The following is a 24,627-nucleotide window of genomic DNA, read 5'->3' as shown; positions in this document are numbered from 1 at the left end:
GCTTAGGAATCAAGGAATAGAAGTGTTGGCATATTTAAAGGGACAAAAGCAAACACTTGAAGATCTAAATATAATGTTTGTTTAACCAATATCTGTCAGTAGAGAGGAAGTAGGAAGAAGTAGGACTATATTAAATTTCATATCCTAAAGAAATGATCAGCGATGAGATCAAAGATGAAAGAACAAAACATGTATCACAGCATTTTTGCTGACCAACAGAGTTGAGTTTCTGATTCAGTAGGTTCAGGGTTGGGGGCCTGAATTTGCATTTCTGAAAAGTTCTTGGCTGATGTGGATGCTGCTGATCTAGGGACCACAATTTGAGAATCACTTCCATAGAAGAAATCGAGAAAATGTTTGGTCATGTAATGTGGTCTGTGTGATAGTTCTTTGTTGTTTATTGAGATTTTCTTTGTGATCTGGGATATAGTTGGTTTTTATAAATATCACATGTGTATTTTCAGATTTTTGCAACTGTAAAAAATGCTATAAGGAAAATTTTTTTCTTCGATCTAATATCTGATCATTTCTTTAGAATAGATTCTAGGGCAAAGAATGTTCTGTGGAACTTTAGGTAACATTTCCTTTGTTCTGTGGCTGATTATTCATGGTGAAAAATTAGAAACAGATTTTTGTCTCCTTAGAAATACCCTTTTTTTTTCACAGAAAGTAAGATTATCTTCCAATCCAAAAAGATGAAAACGACTGAGTTACTGTCAAAAGACAACCAAGGGAGCATCACAGACTAATGAGTAGAATCAATAAAAACGTGATTTTGGCCCTTTTAACATTGACAAGTTCTGCATTTCTGCTGTTTCAGTTGTACTACTACAAGCACTATTTATCAGCAAAGGTAATTTTCTTTCTCCTTATCATCAGATTATTTTAGCAGTATATTTTCCCAACAGACTTCCCCTTTCCACTTTGTAGTACTTAAAATGATTCACAATTTTTTAGATCCTTCCAGAAACATTTCTTAATAGATTCTCATCTCTGTGGGGTGTGGCAGTTTACAATTGCAGTTAAATGTTATTGTGATAATACACTAAAAGTCAAATGTGCCAAGTTTCAGTGATATACTGAAATTTTCTGATACGGTTATGTAAAAATTGTTACTCTGCTAAACATTATCCCTCATTTAAGTGAATGCAATAAGTAATTTTGATAATATATCAAAATTAGTTTTTTCAGTACAAGGTATATTTTAATTTAGTACCTACCAGGGGAGTGTAACGATATAACTTACCTTTATTATAAATCTATAGGCATGAAAAACTGGAGACAATGGCTTGGAAACTAATAGCCCCTGAAGATCACTCAGAAAATAGTTCTGTAGTCCAGATAAGAAATTTCAAAGTTGAGAAGGTGTTGCTAAATTGTGAAAAATTTGCCAAACACTACCCACTGGGATTTATTATAATTATATTAACCTCCATTATTGAACATTCAGGAGTTGAAAACTGTGCCAGATGCTTTACATGCTTGAATTAACTTTAAAAACAACCCCTGGAGAGTGTATGTTTTTGTTTTTAAGGCCATTTGATAGGATTAGAGGAGTGTATTTCTTGCTCTCTTGATGTTGGGCTTGGTCTTAAGACTTGCTTTAGCCAGTGAAGTGTTGACATATGCAGATGCTTCAGATGGGCTGTTGCAATTTGACTTGCTCCTTGTACTCCCCTGACTCCAGAAGAACATGCCCTGGGTAGATGCTGTCCTTCTAGCCCATCCCCGAATGAAATATGTGGAGCAGGCGTACGTAACTGCCCCAGCTGACTCACAGATCTATGAGGGAGAAAATGAGGGCATGTTAGCCATTAAGATTGGGGGAGGTTTGTTATGCAAGCCTTGTTACACAGGGTCACCAGACCTCATTTCACCGATGAGAAAACTGAAGCTCTAACAGAGATATTAGACAACTTACCTACCCTCGTCACCCAACTTCTAACATGCAGAGCTGACACTTGTACTTAATTCCATTCTTTCCAGGCTATACCATACTAAAAATAACTGACGTACTGAGACTACCTGGTATCTTGGCTGTTAGGCAATGAATGTCCTTATATGACCTCTCCAGCACTTACTGGTTATTTTGTTAGGATAAATTCCTAGAATAGAATTCTTGTGTCCAAGGGTATGCACATTTCAGATTTTGTTGCATAGCTAGTGTGCCTGATTTCCCATTCCCTTTCCAAATATGGGAATAATAATAACTACAATTAACAGTAGTAATGGTAGCTGTGTCAGTTATAGATGCATTTAGCTGATTAATAGTAGCTTAAACAAATGGGGGGATTGTTTGTCTCTTATATCATTAAGTCTAGAGCCTCTAAAATTCTCTTGGAATCAAGAGATTGATTCAATCAAGGCTGAGAGAAGAAACAAAGGATAGTATTAGCAGACTTATGCTTAGGGAATATGGCCAGCAGATTCCCAGTTGCAAGAGAATCTAGGAAAATAAAGTTTTAAAATTATTATTATTTTTATTATAACTGTTATCACCATCATCAACATCATCATCATCCATTATCACCATTTAGCTTTTCCATCCTCTGTTATAAAGATTGCAAAGGAGAAAAGGTTTTGGAAGTAGGTGTTGGGTCAACTTATTGTTGCTTAAAATAAACTCTGAAAACCAAAGTATAGAAGTTTATTGAACTAAAATAGCATTAATGGGGAACAGCAACAAAAAGTTATTGCTCAAAAGGCAAGTTTTAGCCAGGCAGTATATATGGCTGCTAGGAACAAAGGGAAGGTATGGGAATGCAAGGCGGGGGGTGGGGGTGGGTGGGTGGGGGGTGGAGGGAAGGTAAGGTAGAGTGAGCTACATGAATTGCTTAGGAAGGAATGTCCTTGGGCCATGTTTCATATGTTTTGCAACTTGGACAGGCAGAGGCAGGATGTCTCTGCAGGAACAGGGCCATCTGGTGAAGATAAGCAAATTTGTTGGTGAAAGCATGACTTCTGTCTTCTCTGCAGAGACAGAGGTCCCAGTAAGCACTCTGAAGGATTTTTGGTATGTCATTCTGACTCAGTTTTTCTCTGCTGCTTCTATGTAGTACCTTGGATATGAAGGAAGTTCAAGCATATCAAGTTGATGAGTGAAGCTATTAACTGTTACATTTTCACATTATCTGTAGCTTCTGCTATTGTAGCTAACATTTTTATTTTGGTGTGCTTGATAGGCTAGGCACTATGCTAAGCATTTTGCATACATTTAATTCTTATAACAACTATTTGAGTAGATCCTATTGTCCTATTAGATAGAGCTGATTCCTCAGATTCCAGAACACCTCTCCAGGACTTTGAAATACAAACTCTTGAAATGCAGTAGCCTTGAAAGTATTTTCTATGGGCTTCAACTTACAAGGAATTGACTTGCAGCTCACAACAAAAAGGAAAGGACATGTCTCTAAGACTTTCTGGGGCATGTTCAATTATTCATTGTTTTTTTGTTTGCTTTTTGTTTTTTTAATTTAATTTTATTGAGATTGTTATTAACTATCTTTCCTTTTGTTGCTTTTTAGCTGTCATTTTTTTTTTTCTTTTTCTTTTGACTCTCTACCTTCTTTGACTCTCCTCTTCTTTGTGGAAGAAATGGAGACATCCTTACATAGATACATATAAACTCTGAAAACCAATGAACATGGCCCAAAGATCCAAAGTGCACAATCAGTTGTTCATGGTACCATTGTTACAGCTGTGCATCCTCACCACAATTATTTTTTTTTTCCAATTTTTAGAACATTTCATTACTTCCAGAAAGAAATAAAGACAAAAAAAGAAAACTCAAATGCCTCCATATCCCCAAACCACCCCCCCTCCATTACTGACTCATAATATTGGTTAGTACTTTGTTACTATTGATGAAAGAATGTTAAGTACTACAATTATAGTGCATAGTTTGCAGTAGGTATATATTTTTCCCTTACAATACACCCCTCTATTATTAACTTCCAGTTGTAGTGTCATACATTTGTTCTAGTTCATAAAGAGATTTCTAATGTTTGTACATTAACACAGCTGTTGTCCACTACAGATTCACTGTTTAATACATTCCCATCTTTTAACCTCCCAACTTTCCTTCTGGTGACAGACAGACTCTAAAGCTTCCCCTTTCCAACCTCTTTCACATACCATTCAGCAGTATTAGTTATTCTTACAATAACATACTAACTATTCACCTCTGTCCATTCCAAACACGTAAGTTCAAACCTAGTTGAACATTCTGCTCATAATAAGCAACTGTTCCCATTCATTAACCTCATTCTATATCTGGTAACTTATATTTCATGTCTATGAGTTTATATATTGTAATTAGTTCATATCAGTGAGACCATACAATATTTGTTCTTATGTGTCTGACTTATTTCACTCAATGTAGTGCCCTCAAGGTTTCTTCATCGATCTGTTTTTTTTTTTAAGACGATTTTGTTCCCCCACCATACTTTCCATCCTAAGTAAACAATTGATGGTTCCCTGTATAGTCATGTATTTATGTATTCACCACCATCACCATTATCTATATAAGGATGTCTCCATTTCTTCCACAAAGGAGGAAGAGTCAAAGAAGGTAGAGAGTCAAAAGGAAAAGAAAAAAAACAAAAACGAAAAACATGACAGCTAAAAAGCAACAAAAGGAAAGATAGAGTTAACCTCAAGTAGAATAAAAGTCAGACAACATCACCAGTGCCAAGAGTCCCATACCCCTGCCTTATGTCCTTCCCTAAAGGCATGTAGCTTTGGTGTATTGCCTTTCTTACATTAAAGAAAGCATAATACAATGTTTCTATTAACTATAGTCTCTAGTTTGCATTGATTGTATTTTTTTCCCCAATACCATCCTATTTTTAATACCTTGAAAGGTTGACATTCATTTGTTCTCCTTTGTGTAAAAGCATATTATACATTTTATCACAATTGTTGAGCAACCTAGGTTTCACTTAATTATGCAGTAACAGTCTTTAATCTTTCCTCTTTCCTTCTGGTGTCCCACATGTTCCTAACCTTCCTCTTTCAACCATACACACAGTCATCTTTGTTCACAGTCATGCTGTGCTACCGTCACCCAAAATTGTGTTCCAAACCTCTCACTCCTGTCTTTTCCTATCTGTCTGCAGTGCTCCCTTTAGTATTTCCGGTAGTGTAGGTATCTTGTTCACAAACTCTCTCATTGTCTGTCAGAGAATATTTTAAACTCTCCCTCATATTTGAAGGACAGTTTTGCCAGATATAGGATTCTTGGTTGGTGGTTTTTCTCTTTCAGTATCTTAAATATATCACACCCTTTCCTTCTTGCCTCCATGGTTTCTGCTGAGAAATCCACATAGTCGTATCAAACTTCCTTTGTATGTGATGGGTTGCTTTTCTCTTGCTGCTTTTAGGATTCTCTCTTTGTCTTTGATGTTTGGTAATCTGATTATTAAGTGTCTTGGTGTAGGTCTATTCAGATCTATTCTGTATGGGGTACACTCTGCTTCTTGGATCTGTAATTTTTTGTCTTTCATAAGAGATGGGAATTTTCATTGATTATTTCCTCTATTATTGCTTCTGCCCCTTTTCCCTTCTCTTCTCCTTCTGGGACACCCATGACACGCATATCCATGTGTTTCGGGTTGTCATTCAATTCCCTGAGACATTGCTCATATTTTTCCATTATTTTCCCTATCTGTTCTTTTCTGTGTAGGAGTTCAGTTTTCTTGTTCTCCAGTTCCTGAGTGTTTTCTTCTGCCTCTTGAGATCTGCTGTTATATGTCTCCATTGTGTTTTTCATCTCTTGGGTTGTGACTTTCATTTCCATAGATTCTGCCAGTTGTTTTTTCACACTTTCTATTTCTACCTTATGTTCACCCAGTGTTTTCTTTATAGCCTTCATCTCTTTTGTTATATCTCCCCTAAACTTGTTGATTTGGTTTTTTATTTGATTTAATGTATTTTTTTGAAAACCTTTAATAGATTGTTTCATTAAAGTGAAACAATATCTCAACTGTATCTTGATGGAAGTGTAAGTTTGTTCCTTTGACTGGGCCATATCTTCATTTTTCCTAGTATAGATTGTAGTTTTCCATTGTCTAGGCATCTGGTTTCCTTGGCTACCCCAGTCAGATTTTCTCAGACCAGAATGGGTTCAGGTTTCAGAATGGGTTTTTATTCAGGATGTACCTTAGAAGAATGACACATTTTCCTGTGAGGTCTCTAGTTGCTGTGCTTTTCCTAACCTGCCCAGCAGGTGGCACCTGTCAGCTTGTCATTCCCAACTGGTGTAAGGAGATGTGGACCCTTTAGTTTCTGTTTTGGCTGTTTTCCCCAGGCTCTGAGGTGTGGTTCTGAAGAGAAAGCTGGGCCCCACCTCCTTACTCTTAGGGAAGACACACCCCCTAGGGAGTTATCATTTGCATTTGAATAGTCTCTTTGACTCTGTTATCTCCACCCCTGTCTGGATCAGAGCACTGAGAACTGAAAATGACTAAGGCTCTCTCCACTGAAAATGGCTTCAGCTCTCTCATCTGAGCCCATCAGGCTGAGAGAGAGAAAAAGGTACAGAAGTCCCCCTTTTGGAGCCAGTGCACAGCCCCCAAGTTTCACTCACCAGCCAGAGGTAACACCTGGTCTTCTGGGCTCCCCTTCCCTTGACTTATGAGTCTTCTGGTTCCTTAAGGTCAGTCATTACCAAAAGCCTCTGTCTGCTTGTTGGGGGTTTGTGGCTTGTATTCAGCAGTCCACATTTGTTAATTAAAACCCCAGTTGGAGCTTGGTTGAGCTATATTCACTTGCTGGGAGAGTGCTGCTAGTTTCTACCACAGCAAAGTTTTGCAGCAAAGCCTGCCATGGGGGGACGGGGCTCCTGGCACAGTTCCGCAGTTCTTATTACATACAGATTTTATACTATGATCTCAGGCATTCCTCCCAATCCAGGTTGGTGTACAGTGTGTGGACAGTCACATTTGTCCCCCAGAAGTTATTCCAAATTATTTACTAGTTGTTCCTGGTTGTTCATTAGTTGTTCCAGAGGAGTAACTAAATTCCTCTCTATGCCGCCATCTTGCTGTCTCTTCATTGTTTTTTACTGCATCTAACAGGATAGTATGATTATAATTCTCTGTGCTCATCCAATCTGTTACTGGATAATATGGAGGAGTACACAGGCAAATAGAACACAGGTCTTGCCCTCGAGGAACTCATAATAGCAATGGAAGCAGCAATAATTCTTGAGTTTCAGGGCTAGATAGTTTGAGTTCAAATTCTCATTCAGTTATTTTGAGCAAGTCACTCAACCCTTTGAGCCTCATTTATTTAAATGGGGTTAATAATAGCAACTTTGCCAGTTGAGATAATGTGTATAATGTGTCTAACTTAATGTCTGCTCCCTAGTACATGCTCAGAAGATGGTGGCTATTAATATCTTATATTTTCTAAAACTTTTAAGACTAACACTGTAATTAATAAAATTATATTCCATTATTATAGTGTTCCTGTCAGCTTACATTTTTCATAGATGAGTTAACTGGGGCCCAGATGTGTTAAGTTTCTTGTTCAAGATTGCCAAGCTAATAAATTCAGGTCCTAAAACTTAGGACTTCACTCCTACAGCTACTCCCAGGTATAAATACAAGTATGTTCAAACAGATTACTCTAAGAGAGATAAGAAGATTTCCAGATGAAATATCTCTGAGGAATGCTGAAACACAACAGAAAATCATAAAATATGGATGCCTAGGAGAGAGAAAATAAAGCCAATGAACCACATTTGTGCAAACTACTGGGAAAACTATGGTTGTTTTTTACTTATCCAACAAGCAGTACCAGTGCCTGAGGTAATCAACTATTCTTATTATCTAGGAAGTCATTTGCAGGGCTGTGTGCTAGACTATCTTACTTTGTACTGTATTTAGAAACCTGTGTGTTGGGTTGGAAGCAGAGGGGTTGGAGGGGCAAGTTTGAATTTCAAGTATGGTAATTCACAGTGAACAATTTCATATGCCTTTACTAGAAATGGAATTAATCTCATAGCTATTTAGATCATGTACAACAAAGATATTTTTTAAATATTTTGAGTTGGTCAGTTACTTGTTAAAATCATGCAAGAAGTGTGATTTTTCCCTTGATCTTTTATGACTGTTGGCTAGGTCCATTTTGCTCTTTAAGGTAATATTTAGATCATTTCTGGAGAAAGAATGCCATATTTGATAGTCTGTTCTAATATTGTAAACTTTGATAAATACTACCACCGCCACCCCCATCTGCCAATTATCCAGAAGGAAATGTGAAAGAATTTCTTTTCATTAGAATTGGAGGGTATTTTTTTATTCATTAATTTATTCTCACACTTTTGAATATAGAGATTTTCCAGCCAAATGGTTTGATTATTAATAAACATAGACTTCCCACCATTTAATGTCATATTTATGAGTCAGTGAGGACATCCACCAAGAAATTTAATGACCCAGGTTTAAATAGAAGAGCAATTTTCTACTGAAGGAGCGGCAGAAAGGGAAGGTGAGGGCTGGTGAATTCACCATGGTTAGTGTTTCTAATCTTTAGGTTTTCAGATTTATAAACAATTTTAAAAGATAAGTATTGTAGATTGAATCATGTCCCACACCAAAGGCATATTCAGCTCCTAACCGATGCTTCTGTGGGTGTTTGAATATTTTATGTATGAAATAATATTTAAGTTGGTCTTGAAGGATGAGTAGCAGTTCTTCAGGTGAAGAAGGATGGGAAGGCCATTACAAATAAAGGAAACAGCCTATTCAAAGACAATGAGCCATGTGAATATATAGGGAAGGAGAAAAAAACAGAAAGTGCAAAGGCCCTGAGGTGGGAATATGAGTTTTGAGAAACAGCAGATGAGTGACTGTAGAGGAGTGAGAGAGGTGGAGAATAGTAGGTAAAGTCAGAGTTCCACACTACAGGGTCTTGTAAGTCATTATAAGGAATTTGGCTTTTGTTCTTAGTGAGATTGGAAACCATAGGAAGATTTTGGGCAGATATGTGACATGATCTGACTTTTGTTTTAAAAGAAGTAATCTGGTTGCTGTATTGAGAATAAACCGTAGGAACAATCTGTAGAGAGAGACCAATTGGAAAGCTATTCCAATAATTTATGCAAGATATGGCTTGGACAAGGATGGTAGTGGTGATGTTGGTAAGAAATGGAAGGTAGAGCTATCAGGATTTATTGATGGGTTAGATATGGGTTTTGAGAGACAGAATAAGATGAGGGATAACTCCGGTATTTTTGGCCTAGGTAATGGGAAGGATGAAATTGCTGTTTACTGAGATGAAAAGGACTGTGGCAGGAACAAGTCTGGGGGATGATGAAGATCATGAATTTTTTTGTACATGTGAAGTTGGAGATGCCAATGTGACACCCAATAAAGAGGGTAAATAGATAGTTGGATAGATAAGTCTAGAGTTTGGAAAAGTGATGTTTTAGTTTCCTTGGCTGCCAAAGAAAATACCATGCAATGGATCAGTTAAACAAAGGGAATTTATTAGCTCATGGTTTTGATGTTAGGAAAGAAGTCCAAATAAAGGCATCATCAAGGTGATGCTTTCACCCCAAAGACTGTGGTATTTGGGGCCTGGCTGCTGGTTGTCCTTCGTCCTTAGCTTGTCACATGACAAGGCATATGACAGCATCTTCTGGTCTCTCCCTTCTCATCTGGGTTCTCTTGATGTTCAGCTTCTGGTTGCTACCTCTGTGACTTTCTCTGAATTTCATTCTGCTTATAAAGGACTCCAGTAATAGAATTAAGACCCATCCTGATTGAGGTGAGTCACACCACCTTAACTAAAATAACCTCATCAAGAAGTCAGGCTTACAATGGTTTCACACCCATAGAAATGGATTAAGTTTAAGAACATGTTTTTCTGGGGTAGCTCCAAACTACCACAAGTGATATGGGTTGAAAAGATAAATTGGGAATCGTAATTACATAGATGGTATCTAAAGACTAAATGAGATATCAAGGAAGTAAATGTAGATTAATAAAAGAGAAAAGTCTCAAGATCTGAGCTTGGGGACCTTCTATGAGGTTGATTGGAAGAACCAGCAAATGAGACTAAGAAGTAACCAGGGAGAAAAAGTATGAAAACCGGAAGTATGGGGATCCTGGGAGCCAACTGAGTGAAGTGTTTCAAGGAAGAAGAAGTGATCAACAATTCTTGATAGGGCAAATAAGATAAAGACTAATAATTCACCGTTGGATTTGGCAATGTGGAGATCCTTGGTGATCTTGGTGAATATTCAGCAGAGTAAATTTAAGTGCAAGTGAGTTCATGAGAGGAGAGGAATTGGAGACAATGGGAACAGACAACCCTTTAGGGGTTTTACCATAAAGGGGAACAGAAAATTAGAGTGGTAATTGGGACAAGAAGAGCTGGGTTTTTGTTTTGTTTTGTTTTAAGTATTTATTTTAATATGAGAGAAGTAATACCACGTTTATTTAGTGGTAGGAGTGATCCAGCAGAGAAGGAAGCATTGCTGGAGTGATATCCTTGACCAAGCAAGAGGGGATGGTTCTAAGTGGAGAGGTTAGCCTTAGATAGAAGCATAGACAATTCATCTGTTATGACAGGAGGGAAGACAGATTATATGAATTTAATTCTGGGAAGCAGGAAGATGTGGGAGGAACATAGTTCTTCTCTAATTCATTTTAATTTTCTCAGTTAAATAGAAAACAAAGCCACAGTTGAAAGAGAGGCTAGGGAGGAGGCGTTGGGGTTTGAGGAGAGAGTAGAAAGTATAAAAAAGTCATGTAGGGGAAAGAATCAGTAAATAGGCAAGGAAAATGTAGGATGATTGCTTGACATTGTTCAGCTCCACGTGAAAATAGTGGCCATGTATGAAGAGTGACACTGGTTGGCAGCCATATTTAGCTGCCCTGTTTGCAGGTGCAGAATAAGGGAGGAATTGGATTTTTGCTGATCAACAAAGATGAAGTAAGATAGAGGTAAGTTGCAGGTATATGCAAGGGAGTTATTATAAAATTATACCATAGAATATTAGCTGTAGGAGGAGGAGAATGGGAGCATGAGGTATGTGAGGAAAAGAGAAAAGGTAGTAGGAGAGAGAAGACAGACTAGGATCAATGGTTGAAAGATTGCTAGAGTCAGAATAAAACAGGAAGTGAGCTGGAAAGATGGAAAGATAATATGGTCAAAGAGTAGGATGCAGGAAACTGAATTTATGGAGGGGTTGCATTTATTGGTAGTTACAAAGTCTGTGGTTAAGACAATAGGATTGAATAACTGAGGGAAGGGGGAAGATCATTGGATAAGAGGAGATCAAAGAACTGAGAGGCCAAGGTTTTAGCATGAATGTTTAGGATCACCAGAAATTAAGGAGTAGTGCATATCTAAAATCGTCAAGATATGAAGGGGAATTGCCAGGTAGTTGGTAAATAACTGCAGAAAGGAAAGATGTGGATGGTATAAATTCTTGTTATAAGACTCAAAACTTGGATTTTTAAGGAAGAGAGATGAAAAATAGTCTGGAAATATCAGTGAGAAACAAGGAAGACAACTATGATATCTTCAGGACCAGTAGTACATACAACAGAAAAAATTAGACAACTTTGAGAGGATTGCTGTGTCTTCAGGAGAGAGCCAGGCTTCAGTTAGAGCAAGAAGGTGAAGGGAAAGTTCAAAAAACAGATTGGGGGTATACAGGAGATTTTGCTGATGAATACCCTAGACATCACAAATTTTAGGAGTTGGGAGGATTAGGGGATAGCTGCAGATAAGAAGATATGCAAAGCCTTTTTAGGATTGGGATTACAATGAGGAGGATAAAGGGTAAACTGGAATTCTGAAGCTTCTTATTGTAACTGACATAAGAAAGGATGAGGGGCATAAGGAGTTTGACCCTGATGGTCTCAAGGTCTGTGTATATTGGCTAGGCTGTGGGTGTTGGCAGGATTATGTGAGGAGGAATGGACTGTTGACCCTCTCTTCATTACTGCTGGTAGAGGTATGGAGTCCTAAAAAGTAAGGTCACATTCAGGGCCCGTTATTGACTCCTAATGATAGAAGGGAAGGATATGAGTTTTCTCATTTGAGTCTAGCTTTGGAATGGGGTAAATTGTGGTACTATTAATTTGTATGGCAACAGTTTGTACATGTTGTCACACATTGTTCTGGGGGTATTAAGCTTCTGCTACTAGAGGGGTCAGAGCCTGTGCCACCTGGAAGTTTGTGCCTGGTTTCCTTCAGACTTCACCCTGTGTATCTTTACCCTTTAATGATTTTAATTTGTGTATTTCACTATAACAAACTGTAACTGTGAGTATAATAGCTTCTGAGCCCTGTGAGTTCTTCTAGTGAATCATTGAACTGAAGAGTGGTCTTGGAGATCCATTACACATCAATAACCAACCTTCTACCTTAAGAAGCAGGAGAAAAAGTGCAAACTAAACTCAAAGCAAGCAGAAGGAAGGAAATAGTAAGGATGAGAGAAAATAATGAGGAAATGAGATGTAGAGGGTAGAAAAACAACAGAGAAAAACAATGAAACAAAATAATTGATTATATGAAAATGTAATGAAATAGACAAAATTTGCTCAGTAAAAAAAGAGAAAAGACTCAAGTCCCTAAAATCAGGTATAAGAGACATTACTACCAACCTTACAGAAATAAGAAGGATTTTAAGGAAATATTATGAACAGTTATATACCAATAAATTAGATAACCTACATAAAATGAACAGATACCAAAAAAGACACATACTACCAAACTGACTCAAGAAGAAATAGAATATCTGAAGAGACCTATACCATGTAAAGAGAATGATTTAGTAATCAGAAAACTTACCACAAGGAAAAGCCCAGGTACAGGTGGATTCACTGGTGAATTCCACCAAACATTTAAATAAGAGTTAACACTGATCCTTCACAAATGTTTTCACAAATTGAAAGAGTAGGAAGTACTTCCCAACTTATTCTAAGAGGCCAGTTTTACTCTGATATCAAAACCAGACTAAGACATCACAAATAAAGAAAACTACACACACCAGTATCTTTTATGAATATAGATGACAAAATCCTCAACAAAATACCAGCAGAATGAATCCAGCAGCCTATAAAAGCATGATACATCATGATCAAATGGGATTTATCCCAGGACTGAAAAGGTGGTTCAACATATGAAAATCAATCAGTGCAATACACTATATTAATAGAATAAAGGATAAAAACCATATGATCATCTCAACAGATTCAGGAAAGGCGTTTGACAAAATCCAGCACCATTTCATGATAAAAACAAAAAATTAGGAATAGAAGGGAAATTCTTCAACCTGTTAAAAAGCGTTGAAGAGAAACCCATAGCCAACACCTATTTGATGGTGAATGACTAAATGCTTTCCCCCCAAGATCAGGAACAAAACAAGTATGCTCCTCTCACCACTGCTTTTCATCATTGTACTGGAGGTTCTGGCCAGGGTATTTAGGCAAGAAAAAGAAAAAAAAAGTACTCACGTTGAAAAGGAAGAAGTAGAACTTTCTGTTTTCAGATGATACGATCTTGTGTATAGAAAATCCGAAGGAATCCACATACAAAACCCCTACTAGAGCTAATAAACGAGTTCAGCAAGGCTGCAGGATGCAAGACTAATGTACAGAAATCAATGATATATCTATACACTTACAATGAACAATCTGCAAATGAAATCAAAATTTCCATTTTCAATTGTATCTAAAGGATTAAAATATTAGGAAGAAACTCAGGAAGTGTAAGACTTGAACACTGAAAGTTATAAAATACTGTTGAAAGGAATGAAAGAAGACCTAAATAAATGGAAAAAAAAATCCCATATTGTTAAGATAGCAGTATTACTAACACCCCAAATTGATAAGGCAATGCCTATCAAAGTCCCGAGTGGCCTCTTTGCAGAAATTGATAAGCTGATCCTAAAATTTATAGAGAAATTTGAGAGACCCAGAATAGCGAAAACAATCTTGAAAAAGAGCAAAGTTGGAGAGCAGACACTTGCTGATTTTCAGTACTTGCTACAAAGTTCCTGTAATGAAGATAGTGTGATAATGGCATAAGGACAATCAGATCAGTGGCATAGAATTGAGAGTCCAGAAATAAACCCTCACATTTATGGCCAATTGATTTTTGACAAAGGTGCTAAGGCAGTTTAATGGGGAAAGAACTGGATATCCACATGCAAAAGAAGGAAGCTGGGCCCCTTCCTCACACCATATACAAAATTTAACTCAAAATGGTGCATATATCTAAATATGAGAGCTAGAACTCTAAAATGCTTAGAAGAAAACATAGGCTCAGATCTTTGTGACTTTGAATTAGTCAGTGGTTTTTTGTTTTGTTTTGTTTTGTTTTGTTTTTAAGTTAATATATTCACATACCATAAATCATGCATGGTGTACAATCAACTGTTCACAGTACCATCATATAGTTATGCATTCATCACCCCAATCTATTTTTTTTTCTGATACATAACATCATTTTATTATTTCCATTTTTGGTTGTGATAAATAACACTGAGAGGACATCTTAATACATATATTGATTTTATAATTAGAAATCATAGTGCACAGAAATCTTTTTTTTAAAGTTGGAGGTTTTAAGAAGCTAATTCTTAATTAATAATTGGGAATAAGTAATTTTTTATTCATTTTATTGAGATATATTCACGTACCATGCAGTCATACAAAACAAAGCATACATTCAATTGTTCACATTACCACCACATAGTTGTGCTTTCATCACCAAAATCAATCCCTGACACTTCCATTAGCACACATGCAAAAATAACAAGAATAAAAATTAAAGTAAAAAAGAACACTGGGTGCCTTTTTTGTTTGTTTGTTTGTTTGTTTGTTTCCTTCCCCCATTTTTCTACTCATCCATCCGTAAGCTAGACAAAGAAGAGTGTGGTCCATGTGGCTTTCCCAATCACATTGTCACCCCTCATAAGCTAACTTTTTATACAATCGTCTTCTAGATTCATGGGTTCTGGGTTCTAGTTTGATAGTTTCAGGTATTTATTGCTAGCTACTCCAATTCACTAGAACCTAAAAAGGGTTGTCTGTATTGTGCTTAAGAGTGCCCACCAGAGTGACCTCTTGGCTCCTTTTGGAATCTCTCTGCTACTGAAGTTTATTTCATTTCCTTTCACATCTGCTTTTGGTCAACAAGATGTTCTCCATCCCACGATACCAGGTCTAGATTCCTCCTCGGGAGTCATATTGCATGTTGCCAGGGAGATTCACTCCCCTGGGTATCTGATCCCACGTAGAGGGGAGGGAAGTGATTTCACCTGCCAAGTTGGCTTAGCTAGAGAGAGAGGGCCACATCTGAGCAACAAAGAGGCATTTGGGAGGAGGCTCTTAGGCAAAATTATAGGGAGGCCTAGCTTCTCCTTTGCAGCAACAGTCTTCCCAAGGGCAAGTCCTGTGGTAGAGGGCTCAACCCTTCAAACCACCAGTCCCCTATGTCTGTGAGCACATCGGCAACCATCGAGGTGGGGAAGCCCAATACCCCTGCATTCTCCACCAGCTCCTCAAGGGGGCTCTGCATATTTTCTTCATTTTTTTTTAATTGACTCTTTTTTTTTTTAAATCAAGTATATAAAAAAAATTAAAAAAAAAAACATACAATAAAAAAACATTACAGAGAGGCGGGGCAAGATGGCAGACTGGTGAGCTGTATGTTTTAGTTACTCCTCCAGGAAAGTAGGTAAAAAGCCAGGAACTGCGTGGACTGGACACCACAGAGCAATCTGTCTTTGGGCATACTTCATACAACACTCATGAAAACGTGGAACTGCTGAGATCAGCGAAATCTGTAAGTTTTTGCGGCCAGGGGACCCGCGCCCCTCCCTGCCAGGCTCAGTCCCGGGGGAGGAGGGGCTGTCAGCTCCAGGAAGGAGAAGGGAGAATTGCAGTGGCTGCTCTTACCGGAAACTCATTCTACTGATTCAAACTCCAACCATAGATAGACTGAGGCCAGACACCAGAGACTCTGAGAGCAGCCAGCCCAGCAGAGAGGAGACAGGCATAGAAAAAAAACAACACGAAAAACTCCAAAATAAAAGCAGAGGATTTTTGGAGTTCTGGTGAACACAGAAAGGGGAAGGGCGGAGACCAGGCCTTGAGGCGCATTTGCAAATCCCGAAGCAAGGCTGATCTCTCTGCCCTGGGCACCTTTCCTTAATGGCCCTGGTTGCTTTGTCTATTAGCATTTCAATAACCCATTAGATCTCTGAGGAGGGCCGTTTTTTTTTTGTTTGTTTGTTTGTTTGTTTTTAATCCTTTTTGCTTTTTCTAAAACAATTACTCTAAGAAGCTCAATACAGAAAGCTTCAAAGAATTGAAATTTGGGCACGTCAAGTCAAGAGCAGAACTAAGAGAGCTCTGAGACAAAAGGCAATAATCCAGTGGCTGAGAAAATTCACTAAACAACACAACTTCCCAAGAAAAGGGGGGTGTCCGCTCACAGCCACCATCCTGGTGGACAGGAAACACTCCTGCCCATCGCCAGCCCCATAGCCCAGAGCTGCCCCAGACAACCCAGTGTGACGGAAGTGCTTCAAATAACAGGCACACACCACAAAACTGGGCGTGGACATTAGCCTACCCTGCAACCTCAGCTGAATGTCCCAGAGCTGGGAAGGGGGAGCAGTGTGAATTAACAGAGCCCCATTCAGCCATCATTTGAGCAGACTGGGAGCCTCCCAACACAGCCCAGCAGCCCAGAACTGCCCTGGGGGGACGGCACTCACCTGCGACATAGCACAGTCATCCCTCAACAGAGGACCCGGGGTGCACAGCCTGGAAGAGGGGCCCACTTGCAAGTCTCAGGAGCCATACGCCAATACCAAAGACTTGTGGGTCAGTGGCAGAGACAAACTGTGGCAGGACTGAACTGAAGGATTAGACTATTGCAGTAGCTTTAAAACTCTAGGATCATCAGGGAGATTTGATTGTTAGGGCCACCCCCCCTCCCCGACTGCCCAGAAACACGCCCCACATACAGGGCAGGCAACACCAACTACACACGCAAGCTTGGGACACCAATTGGGCCCCACAAGACTCACTCCCCCACTCACCAAAAAGGCTAAGCAGGGGAGATCTGGCATGTGGAGAACGGGTGGCTCGTGGAAGCCACCTGCTGGTTAGTTAGAGAAAGTGTACTCCACGAAGCTGTAGATCTGATAAATTAGAGATAAGGACTTCAACTGGTCTACAAACCCTAAAAGAACCCTATCAAGGTCAGCAAATGCCACGAGGCCAAAAACAACAGAAAATTATAAAGCATATGAAAAAACCAGACGATATGGATAACCCAAGCCCAAGCACCCAAATCAAAAGACCAGAAGAGACACACCTAGAGCAGCTACTCAAAGAACTAAAGATGAACAATGAGACCCTAGTACGGGATATGAAGGAAATCAAGAAGACCCTAGAAGAGCATAAAGAAGACATTGCAAGACTAAATAAAAAAATGGATGATCTTATGGAAATTAAAGAAACTGTTGACCAAATTAAAAAGATTCTGGACACTCATAGTACAAGACTAGAGGAAGTTGAACAACGAATCAGTGACCTGGAAGATGACAGAATGGAAAATGAAAACATAAAAGAAAGAATGGGGAAAAAAATTGAAAAACTCGAAATGGACCTCAGGGATATGATAGATAATATGAAACGTCCGAATATAAGACTCATTGGTGTCCCAGAAGGGGAAGAAAAGGGTAAAGGTCTAGGAAGAGTATTCAAAGAAATTGTTGGGGAAAACTTCCCAAATCTTCTAAACAACATAAATACACAAATCATAAATGCTCAGCGAACTCCAAATAGAATAAATCCAAAAAAACCCACTCCGAGACATATACTGATCACACTGTCAAACATAGAAGAGAAGGAGCAAGTTCTGAAAGCAGCAAGAGAAAAGCAATTCACCACATACAAAGGAAACAGCATAAGACTAAGTAGTGACTACTCAGCAGCCACCATGAAGGCGAGAAGGCAGTGGCACGATATATTTAAAATTCTGAGTGAGAGGAATTTCCAGCCAAGAATACTTTATCCAGCAAAGCTCTCCTTCAAATTTGAGGGAGAGCTTAAATTTTTCACAGACAAAGAAATGCTGAGAGAATTTGCTAACAAGAGACCTGCCCTACTGGAGATACTAAAGGGAGCCCTACAGACAGAGAAACAAAGACAGGACAGAGAGACTTGGAGAAAGGTTCAGTACTAAAGAGTTTCGGTATGGGTACAATAAAGGATATTAATAGAGAGAGGGAAAAATATGGCAAACATAATCCAAAGGATAAGATGGCCGATTCAAGAAATGCCTTCACGGTTTTAACATTGAATGTAAATGGATTAAACTCCCCAATTAAAAGATATAGATTCGCAGAATGGATCAAAAAAAATGAACCATCAATATGTTGCATACAAGAGACTCATCTTAGACACAGGGACACAAAGAAACTGAAAGTGAAAGGATGGAAAAAAATATTTCATGCAAGCTACAGCCAAAAGAAAGCAGGTGTAGCAATATTAATCTCAGATAAAATAGACTTCAAATGCAGGGATGTTTTGAGAGACAAAGAAGGCCACTACATACTAATAAAAGGGGCAATTCAGCAAGAAGAAATAACAATCGTAAATGTCTATGCACCCAATCAAGGTGCCACAAAATACATGAGAGAAACATTGGCAAAATTAAAGGAAGCAATTGATGTTTCCACAATAATTGTGGGAGACTTCAACACATCACTCTCTCCTATAGATAGATCAACCAGACAGAAGACCAATAAGGAAATTGAAAACCTAAACAATCTGATAAATGAATTAGATTTAACAGACATCTACAGGACATTACATCCCAAATCAACAGGATACACATACTTTTCTAGTGCTCACGGAACTTTCTCCAGAATAGATCATATGCTGGGACATAAAACAAGCCTCAATAAATTTAAAAAGATTGAAATTATTCAAAGCACATTCTCTGACCACAATGGAATACAATTAGAAGTCAATAACCATCAGAGACTTAGAAAATTCACAAATACCTGGAGGTTAAACAACACACTCCTAAACAATCAGTGGGTTAAAGAAGAAATAGCAAGAGAAATTGCTAAATATATAGAGACGAATGAAAATGAGAACACAACATACCAAAACCTATGGGATGCAGCAAAAGCAGTGCTAAGGGGGAAATTTATAGCACTAAACGCATATATTAAAAAGGAAGAAAGAGCCAAAATCAAAGAACTAATGGATCAACTGAAGAAGCTAGAAAATGAACAGCAAACCAATCCTAAACCAAGTACAAGAAAAGAAATAACAAGGATTAAAGCAGAAATAAATGACATAGAGAACAAAAAAACAATAGAAAGGATAAATATCACCAAAAGTTGGTTCTTTGAGAAGATCAACAAGATTGACAAGCCCCTAGCTAGACTGACAAAATCAAAAAGAGAGAAGACCCATATAAACAAAATAATGAATGAAAAAGGTGACATAACTGCAGATCCTGAAGAAATTAAAAAAATTATAAGAGGATATTATGAACAACTGTATGGCAACAAACTGGATAATGTAGAAGAAATGGACAATTTCCTGGAAACATATGAACAACCTAGACTGACCAGAGAAGAAATAGAAGACCTCAACCAACCCATCACAAGCAAAGAGATCCAATCAGTCATCAAAAATCTTCCCACAAATAAATGCCCAGGGCCAGATGGCTTCACAGGGGAATTCTACCAAACTTTCCAGAAAGAACTGACACCAATCTTACTCAATCTCTTTCAAAACATTGAAAAAAATGGAACACTACCTAACTCATTTTATGAAGCTAACATCAATCTAATACCAAAACCAGGCAAAGATGCTACAAAAAAGGAAAACTACCGGCCAATCTCCCTAATGAATATAGATGCAAAAATCCTCAACAAAATACTTGCAAATCGAATCCAAAGACACATTAAAAAAATCATACACCATGACCAAGTGGGGTTCATTCCAGGCATGCAAGGATGGTTCAACATAAGAAAAACAATCAATGTATTACAACACATTAAAAACTCGAAAGGGAAAAATCAATTGATCATCTCAATAGATGCTGAAAAAGCATTTGACAAAATCCAACATCCGTTTTTGATAAAAACACTTCAAAAGGTAGGAATTGAAGGAAACTTCCTCAACATGATAAAGAGCATATATGAAAAACCCACAGCCAGCATAGTACTCAATGGTGAGAGACTGAAAGCCTTCCCTCTAAGATCAGGAACAAGACAAGGATGCCCGCTGTCACCACTGTTATTCAACATTGTGCTGGAAGTGCTAGCCAGGGCAATCCGGCAAGACAAAGAAATAAAAGGCATCCAAATTGGAAAAGAAGAAGTAAAACTGTCATTGTTTGCAGATGATATGATCTTATATCTAGAAAACCCTGAGAAATCAACGATACACCTACTAGAGCTAATAAACAAATTTAGCAAAGTAGCGGGATACAAGATTAATGCACATAAGTCAGTAATGTTTCTATATGCTAGAAATGAACAAACTGAAGAGACACTCAAGAAAAAGATACCATTTTCAATAGCAACTAAAAAAATCAAGTACCTAGGAATAAACTTAACCAAAGATGTAAAAGACCTATACAAAGAAAACTACATAACTCTACTAAAAGAAATAGAAGGGGACCTTAAAAGATGGAAAAATATTCCATGTTCATGGATAGGAAGGCTAAATGTCATTAAGATGTCAATTCTACCCAAACTCATCTACAGATTCAATGCAATCCCAATCAAAATTCCAACAACCTACTTTGCAGACTTGGAAAAGCTAGTTATCAAATTTATTTGGAAAGGGAAGATGCCTCGAATTGCTAAAGACACTTTAAAAAAGAAAAACGAAGTGGGAGGACTTACACTCCCTGACTTTGAAGCTTATTATAAAGCCACAGTTGCCAAAACAGCATGGTACTGGCACAAAGATAGACATATAGATCAATGGAATCGAATTGAGAATTCAGAGATAGACCCTCAGATCTATGGCCGACTGATCTTTGATAAGGCCCCCAAAGTCACCGAACTGAGCCATAATGGTCTTTTCAACAAATGGGGCTGGGAGAGTTGGATATCCATATCCAAAAGAATGAAAGAGGACCCCTACCTCACCCCCTACACAAAAATTAACTCAAAATGGACCAAAGATCTCAATATAAAAGAAAGTACCATAAAACTCCTAGAAGATAATGTAGGAAAACATCTTCAAGACCTTGTATTAGGAGGCCACTTCCTAGACTTTACACCCAAAGCACAAGCAACAAAAGAGAAAATAGATAAATGGGAACTCCTCAAGCTTAGAAGTTTCTGCACCTCAAAGGAATTTCTCAAAAAGGTAAAGAGGCAGCCAACTCAATGGGAAAAAAATTTTGGAAACCATGTATCTGACAAAAGACTGATATCTTGCATATACAAAGAAATCCTACAACTCAATGACAATAGTACAGACAGCCCAATTATAAAATGGGCAAAAGATATGAAAAGACAGTTCTCTGAAGAGGAAATACAAATGGCCAAGAAACACATGAAAAAATGTTCAGCTTCACTAGCTATTAGAGAGATGCAAATTAAGACCACAATGAGATACCATCTAACACCGGTTAGAATGGCTGCCATTAAACAAACAGGAAACTACAAATGCTGGAGGGGATGTGGAGAAATTGGAACTCTTATTCATTGTTGGTGGGACTGTATAATGGTTCAGCCACTCTGGAAGTCAGTCTGGCAGTTCCTTAGAAAACTAGAGATAGAGCTACCATTCGATCCAGCGATTGCACTTCTCGGTATATACCCGGAAGATCGGAAAGCAGTGACACGAACAGATATCTGCACGCCAATGTTCATAGCAGCATTATTCACAATTGCCAAGAGATGGAAACAACCCAAATGTCCATCAACAGATGAGTGGATAAATAAAATGTGGTATATACACACGATGGAATACTACGCAGCAGTAAGAAGGAACGATCTGGTGAAACATATGACAACATGGATGAACCTTGAAGACATAATGCTGAGCGAAATAAGCCAGGCACAAAAAGAGAAATATTATATGCTACCACTAATGTGAACTTTGAAAAATGTAAAACAAATGGTTTATAATGTAGAATGTAGGGGAACTAGCAGTAGAGAGCAATTAAGGAAGGGGGAACAATAATCCAAGAAGAACAGATAAGCTATTTAACGTTCTGGGGATGCCCAGAAATGACTATGGTCTGTTAATTTCTGATGGATGTAGTAGGAACAAGTTCACTGAAATGTTGCTATAGTATGTAACTTTCTTGGGGTAAAGTAGGAACATGTTGGAAGTTAAGCAGTTATCTTAGGTTAGTTGTCTTGTTCTTACTCCCTTGCTATGGTCTCTTTGAAATGTTCTTTTATTGTATGTTTGTTTTCTTTTTAACTTTTTTTTTCATACAGTTGATTTGAAAAAAGAAGGGAAAGTTAAAAAAAAGAAAAAAAGAAAAAAGACAAACAAGGAAAAAAAAAAAAAAAAAACGATGTAGTGCCCCCTTTAGGAGCTTGTGGAGAATGCAGGGGTATTCGCCTACCCCACCTCCATGGTTGCTAACATGACCACAGACATAGGGGACTGGTGGTTTGATGGGTTGAGCCCTCTACCATAAGTTTTACCCTTGGGAAGACGGTTGCTGCAAAGGAGAGGCTAGGCCTCCCTGTATTTGTGCCTAAGAGTCTCCTCCTGAATGCCTCTTTGTTGCTCAGATGTGGCCCTCTCTCTCTGGCTAAGCCAACTTGAAAGGTGAAATCACTGCCCTCCCCCCTACGTGGGATCAGACACCCAGGGAAGTGAATCTCCCTGACAACGTGGAATATGACTCCCGGGGAGGAATGTAGACCCGGCATCGTGGGATGGAGAACATCTTCTTGACCAAAAGGGGGATGTGAAAGGAAATGAAATAAGCTTCAGTGGCAGAGAGATTCCAAAACGAGCCGAGAGATCACTCTGGTGGGCACTCTTACGCACACTTTAGACAACCTTTTTTAGGTTCTAAAGAATTGGGGTAGCTGGTGGTGGATACCTGAAACTATTAAACTACAACCCAGAACCCATGAATCTCGAAGACAGTTGTATAAAAATGTAGCTTATGAGGGGTGACAGTGGGATTGGGAATGCCATAAGGACCAAACTCCACTTTGTCTAGTTTATGGGTCGATGTGTAGAAAAGTAGGGGAAGCAAACAAACAGACAAAGGTACCTAGTGTTCTTTTTTACTTCAATTGCTCTTTTTCACTCTAATTATTATTCTTGTTATTTTTGTGTGTGTGCTAATGAAGGTGTCAGGGATTGATTTAGGTGATGAATGTACAACTATATAATGGTACTGTAAACAATCGAAAGTACAATTTGTTTTGTATGACTGCGTGGTATGTGAATATATCTCAATAAAATGATGATTAAAAAATAAAAAAAAATAAAAAAAAAATAAAAATAAACTATCAGAAATTTCAAAAAAAAAAAAAAAAAAAAAAATTACAAACAAACCATAACAAGGGAGTAAGAAAGAGACAACTAACCTAAGATAACTACTTTACTTTCAACATGTTCCTACTCTACCCCAAGAAAATAACCCAATATAGTAACATTTCTGTGAACTTGTTCCTACCATACCCATCAGAAATTAACAGACCATAGTCATTCCTGGGCATTCCCAGAATGCTAAATTTACCCACGATAGCTTATCTGTTCTTATTGGGTTATCATTCCCCTTCCTTAATTGCTCTCTATCACTAGTTCCCCTACATTCTACATTATAAACCATTTGTTTTACATTTTTCAATGTGCACATTAGTGGTAGCATATAATATTTCTCTTTTTGTGCCTGGCTTATTTCACTCAGCATTCTGTCTTCAAGGTTCATCCATGTTGTCGTGTTTGACGGCATCGTTCCTTTTTACCGCTGCGTAGTGTTCCATCGTGTATATACCACATTTTATTTATCCACTCATCTGTTGAAGGACATTTGGGTTGTTTTCATCTCTTGGCAATTGTGAATAATGCTGCTATGAACATTTGCTTGCAGATATCTGTTCGTGTCACTGCTTTCCGATCTTCCGGGTATATACTAAGAAGTGCAATTGCTGGATCGAAGGGTAACTCTATATCTAGTTTTCTAAGGAATGGCCAGACTGACTTCCAGAGTGGCTGAACCATTATACAGTCCCACCAACAATGGATAAGAGTTCCAATTTCTCCACATCCTCTCTAGCATTTGTAGTTTCCTGTTTGTTTAATGGCAGCCATTCTACTTGGTGTGAGATGGTATTTCATTGTAGTCTTAATTTGCATCTCTTTAATAGCTAGTGAAGCTGAATGTTTTTTCATGTGTTTCTTGGCCATTTGTATTTCCTCTTCAGAGAACTGTCTTTTTATATCTTTTGCCCATTTTATAATCGGGCTGTCTGTACTATTGTCATTGAGTTGTAGGATTTCTTTATATATGCAAGATATCAGTCTTTTGTCAGATACATGGTTTCCAAAAATGTTTTCCCATTGAGTTGGCTGCCTCTTCACCTTTTTGACAAATTCCTTTGAGGTGCAGAAACTTCTAAGC

The 24,627-nt window shown here is 38.1% G+C and overlaps 1 protein-coding gene across 9 annotated transcripts in view; it reads left to right on the top strand.

The window, feature by feature from the left end:
* The window catches only part of FKTN (fukutin), a 111,786-nt gene that overhangs the window by 12,229 nt on the left and 74,930 nt on the right, over window positions 1-24,627 (top strand). For 7 of the 9 annotated variants that reach the window (XR_005210666.1, XM_037797653.1, XM_037797650.1 and 4 more), the window contains one exon: window positions 667-853. The exons of 1 other annotated variant lie outside the window; for it this stretch is intronic. Coding sequence is in view for 7 of the 8 variants with exons in the window: in XM_037797653.1 (XP_037653581.1) it covers window positions 749-853 (105 nt within the window). In the remaining variant the exon portion in view is untranslated. Of the gene's footprint in view, window positions 1-666; window positions 854-7,623; window positions 7,812-24,627 lie in introns of those variants that run through there. One more of the 9 variants, XM_037797654.1, reaches the window with a different exon arrangement.

The sequence above is a fragment of the Choloepus didactylus genome, chromosome 10 (genome assembly GCF_015220235.1).
Source record: "Choloepus didactylus isolate mChoDid1 chromosome 10, mChoDid1.pri, whole genome shotgun sequence".
Lineage (NCBI taxonomy): Eukaryota > Metazoa > Chordata > Mammalia > Pilosa > Megalonychidae > Choloepus > Choloepus didactylus.
Note: the sequence above shows the minus strand (reverse complement) of the source record. Positions and strands in the feature narration are given on the sequence as shown.